We start from the raw sequence: 4,166 nt of genomic DNA on the forward strand, positions 1-4,166 counted from the left end.
ATGAATGTCCATTTTGTATCTGTGTATTCAAAGTGGTTAGGATAGATATATAGTTACATTCTCTTAATGAATACAGGGATTTGTTCTAATGGTGTTTATAAATAGGTTATCATGTTCGAATCTCGTACAGCAATTAACCACTAGGAAGAATGTATGCAATGTGTTAATTATTGAAACTGTCCTAACAATTTGATTTGAAACTGTCTCATTGCTATTTGTTTCTCAATAAAATTATGGAAAAAAATTTTTAAAAATTAAAAAAAAAAACCTGTTAAATTAAAATGGCAGGGAGGCCAATGTTCCTTTCTCATTTAATTTCGCAGGTTATAATCTGGCCCAACATGTAGCCACTTACTTGAACAGCCCAGCCCGGTGAAAGACGTAGAGGTCATTCTGGAGTGTGCAATCCTCAAAGGGGATGACCTTCACAAAGTTCTGGATGAGGACAAACTCAGGGGTGAGTTGGGGCACAGAAATGATGCAGTAGTGCTTGTCCTTGTGTGAGCAAAAGCCAGGACACATGAGAAACACAAAAAGCATGTATTATTAAACACATTCCTGCTCTAAGACATAAAAGAAAACAGAAATGAAATTTGGGGGAACCATTCAGACTGCTTCAAAGTTCAAGGATGTCTAAGGACACCTAAGGATGTGACCTTGCTTTTCTAGCACAGGTGTACAGTGGGCTACAGCTAGGTACCCATCACTTAGCACAGATAAACAGGCAAGTGCTGGTTATAGTACTATGTAAAAATGTAAATATGAGATGACAACCTGTATAAGAATGATACAATAAGACATTATATAGCTCTTGCACTCTTGTGCTCTGTTCTGTACCACGCTGCCTGTGCTTATTGCAGATGTCTTGCACATGTTCATTCTTTAACCTGGGGACCTCACCTGCAAAAATCTCCCTTGAGTTGCCTGAGCAGCTCAAAAATGTATGTACAAGATTCTCAGTTAGCTTCCTATATCTTCAAAAGTCATTATACAAAATTCAGGGAGATGCAACTATAAGATGGAGGAAAAAATCTGTTGAGTTTGACTGAACACGGAATAAGTGAACATTAGAAACAGTGGTATCCATTTGGGATAGCTCTTTGATGGAGATGGCTTTTCAAGCTAAGAATACTTGTTCTTGGGAATTCACAGGGCCAAGGAAGCAGCATGGTATCCTTACCTTTACATTGTGGTGGCAGGAAAACATGTCAGGCCCTCTGGTTCTAAAATGCTATGATTACACACAGTCTGGGTTGTGAAGCTGCACCACAAGTTTAGGCTATACGAACAGGTGGGTGCAAATGTTCTCAAAGGTTTCTTCCAGACTGCACTTCCTGCCCTCCTGACCTGCACTGTCCTATCTGGTATTTATGGTCACATCCAATGGATGAGCATTTGGAACGTGGCTACTGATGGAACAATTGAATTTTTAACTTTTCTTTTGAATTTAAAACTGGTGCTAGGGCTGGCCAGATAGCTCAGCAGATTAAAGCATCTGCTTAGGCAGATGCAGGGACTGGGGCTTGATCACCAGCCTGCCATGGCAGTCCCACCTTCAGGGACATGCTGAGATGGCAAATGAGACTGGGTGTGGTGGTGTACGCCTATAATCCCAGCACTTGGGAGGCTCAAATTAGGAGGATCATTACAAGTCCAATCTGCGTAGTGAGACCCTGTAGACTCTGCACTATATACATATAAAAAAAGCAATAAAAACTGTTGCTCAGCTCCATTTATTAGAAAAGTTTTATGTGTGATCAGATTAGAAGAGTTGATTTGAAGGCATTTTAGAATTTGCTCATCCCAATGTGAGTACATGAATTTCCTCTTCCAACTGTAGATTTTATGAGACTCACATCTAGATCAAGTATTTCTGATCAAAATGCAGTACTTATAATGAGAAGTGCTATAACAAAATAAACATTTGCTTTCAAAAGCCTTGTGTGCGAAAAAGAATGTAAACCAGCTCATTAATAATTTGTCACGTTGAATGCATGTTGAAATGGGAAGTTCGGAGATGTAAAGAGACGAAGAGGTTATTCATGTGGAGGCGGCTGGCCCTTTCACCTGGTGCTCATGCAGCTGAGGAATCTCCAGGAATGGCTGCCAGGTCTGCATCACGCATCTGCAGTTGGGTAGCTCTGGGCCGCTTCTGTTCCCCGAAGCCACTTGACCCTCTGCCAGGTCCCTGCAGAAGCAGCCTGCTCTTCCCAGAGCTAATTTGTCCCTGTGGGACCTCACTTCCCCTTGAAAGCTGTGAAGGCATCACTTGTGCTAATCCAGAGCCCTGGGGATGTGTGTGCAACCCAAAGGGAGTGGATCATTATTCGACTTTATCTTCCTTCTTTCCAGCAAAATAACACTGCTTCGTTTGGGAAGCTGTAGAGTCGGGTTGCAAACTACTCAAGCTGAAAATAAGGCTTGGGGGCCAAGGCTCCGTGGGCTTCCTCCAGGAGGGGAGGTTAACTATAATGAGTTGCTTTAAGTTGGACATGACAGATTAAGGATAAAGTAATGAAAGTATTTTGTTCCTGTTTCCCCATAGTTCAAAATCAAATAGGATTTAAAAAGTAAACAGGTCCTCTGCTGCTTTGGCTGTTATTTTATAATGTTAAAGATTTGCCTTGCTACAGGCTTTAAAATGAGAATTAAACTGAGTGAAATTTCTTTGAGGCAAATTAGCAGAAAGCAGCTTTGTAAATTCTCTGTTCAGGGTGATCTGTATTGCTTTATGAGCTTCTGAAATGCCTCAAAATTAATTCAAAGAAATTACTGTAGCGAATACATTGCCTTATTATCAGGCTTCATTATATTTAAAAAATGAGGAAATAAAGCCTAATATCACATGTTCTTTAGACAACATAATGAAATTGTATTTATTTCTGCCTCAGTAGAAGGGTACAAGGAAATAAAAACAATAGACATTTGGCTTCAAATTGATCACCTGAAGAATGGCGACTGCAGGAAAAGGCATCAGAGAAACCTAGTTTGTCTCACAGTTGTCCTCCCTCCCCACTTTCTTTCTCCCAGCAATGTGAGAAGAGGCAGGTTAGGAGCTGCACCCTGACCACACTGAGCCCTCGGGAGGAAAAGATCAGGTCACCTCCAGATGGGCCATGTGTTTCCACATAGGTGTGACCAGTCCCTTCCACACACTACCTGCATCAGGTCAGGCCCAGGAACAAGCGCAGAAGCCATCTCCTAGCTCACTCCTTCTTCATGGCTGAAAGCCAGGGGCGATTTTGGAAAATGAGGTCAGTGTAAAGTGTCAGTCACACAATACTGTCAGTCATGCTAGCGCCATATCTGACATTTTCTTATACTACAATCCATGATGTGAGGCTAATAAAATACCAGTAAAGCTCTCTCTACAAGGAATTATGCAGTGAAAGAAAGCTTAGAGAGTATGACTTAAGAATTATTGAACACTTGGGGTATAACTATGAATGTGCATTTTGTATCTGTGTATTCAGAGTGGTTGGGATGGATATATAGTTGCATTCTCTTAATGAATAGAATGATTTTTTTCATTTAATGGTGTTTGTAAATAGGATCACAAGTCTGCATCTTGTACAGCAATTAACCACTAAGAAGAATATATGCAGTGTATTATTTGTTGAAACTCTACTTCCGATTTGATTTGAAACTGTCTCATTGCTATATGTTTATCAATAAAACTTTGAAAAGAAAAAAAAAGAATTATTGAACACTACAATAATTTTTATGTGTAAAAGTTCCTAAACTTACTCTCAGAACACATAAGCAGTTTAAACCTCAATACTCATAGCACTATAAATGCGGATGTAATGAATACAAAATTTTACTTTTTTTTGGTCTTTTTGAGACAGAATTTCACTATGCAGTTCAGGCTGGACTTAAGCTTACTTTGTAGCTCAGGCTGGCCTCAAACTCCCAGCAACCCTCTTACTTCTGCCTCCCTAGGGCTGGGATGACAGGCATATTCCACCATGCCAAGCTTAGAATTTTACTTTTCTGTAATGTATCTAAACTACAAAATCAATGGAAATACCTAATTTCAGCATGTACTTACAGGAAAGAGACTGAAAACAAAATTCATAAAATCCAACGACCTGTAAATAAGACAGGACACACTGTCAGTGACCTACACACAAACAGAGCAGGGGGGAACATCCGAGGAGATCTAT

The 4,166-nt window shown here is 40.1% G+C and overlaps 1 protein-coding gene across 3 annotated transcripts in view; it reads right to left on the reverse strand.

The window, feature by feature from the left end:
• Cfap61 (cilia and flagella associated protein 61) overlaps positions 1-4,166 on the reverse strand; it is a 241,515-nt gene that overhangs the window by 168,648 nt on the left and 68,701 nt on the right. For 2 of the 3 annotated variants that reach the window (XM_023720073.1, XM_023720074.1), the window contains exon 11: positions 356-495. In XM_023720073.1, the coding sequence (XP_023575841.1) occupies positions 356-495 (140 nt within the window). Of the gene's footprint in view, positions 1-355; positions 496-4,051; positions 4,092-4,166 lie in introns of all 3 variants that reach the window. The other variant, XM_023720075.1, reaches the window with a different exon arrangement.

This window comes from Octodon degus, unplaced genomic scaffold (genome assembly GCF_000260255.1).
Source record: "Octodon degus isolate 3935 unplaced genomic scaffold, OctDeg1.0 scaffold00073, whole genome shotgun sequence".
Classification (NCBI taxonomy): Eukaryota; Metazoa; Chordata; class Mammalia; order Rodentia; family Octodontidae; genus Octodon; species Octodon degus.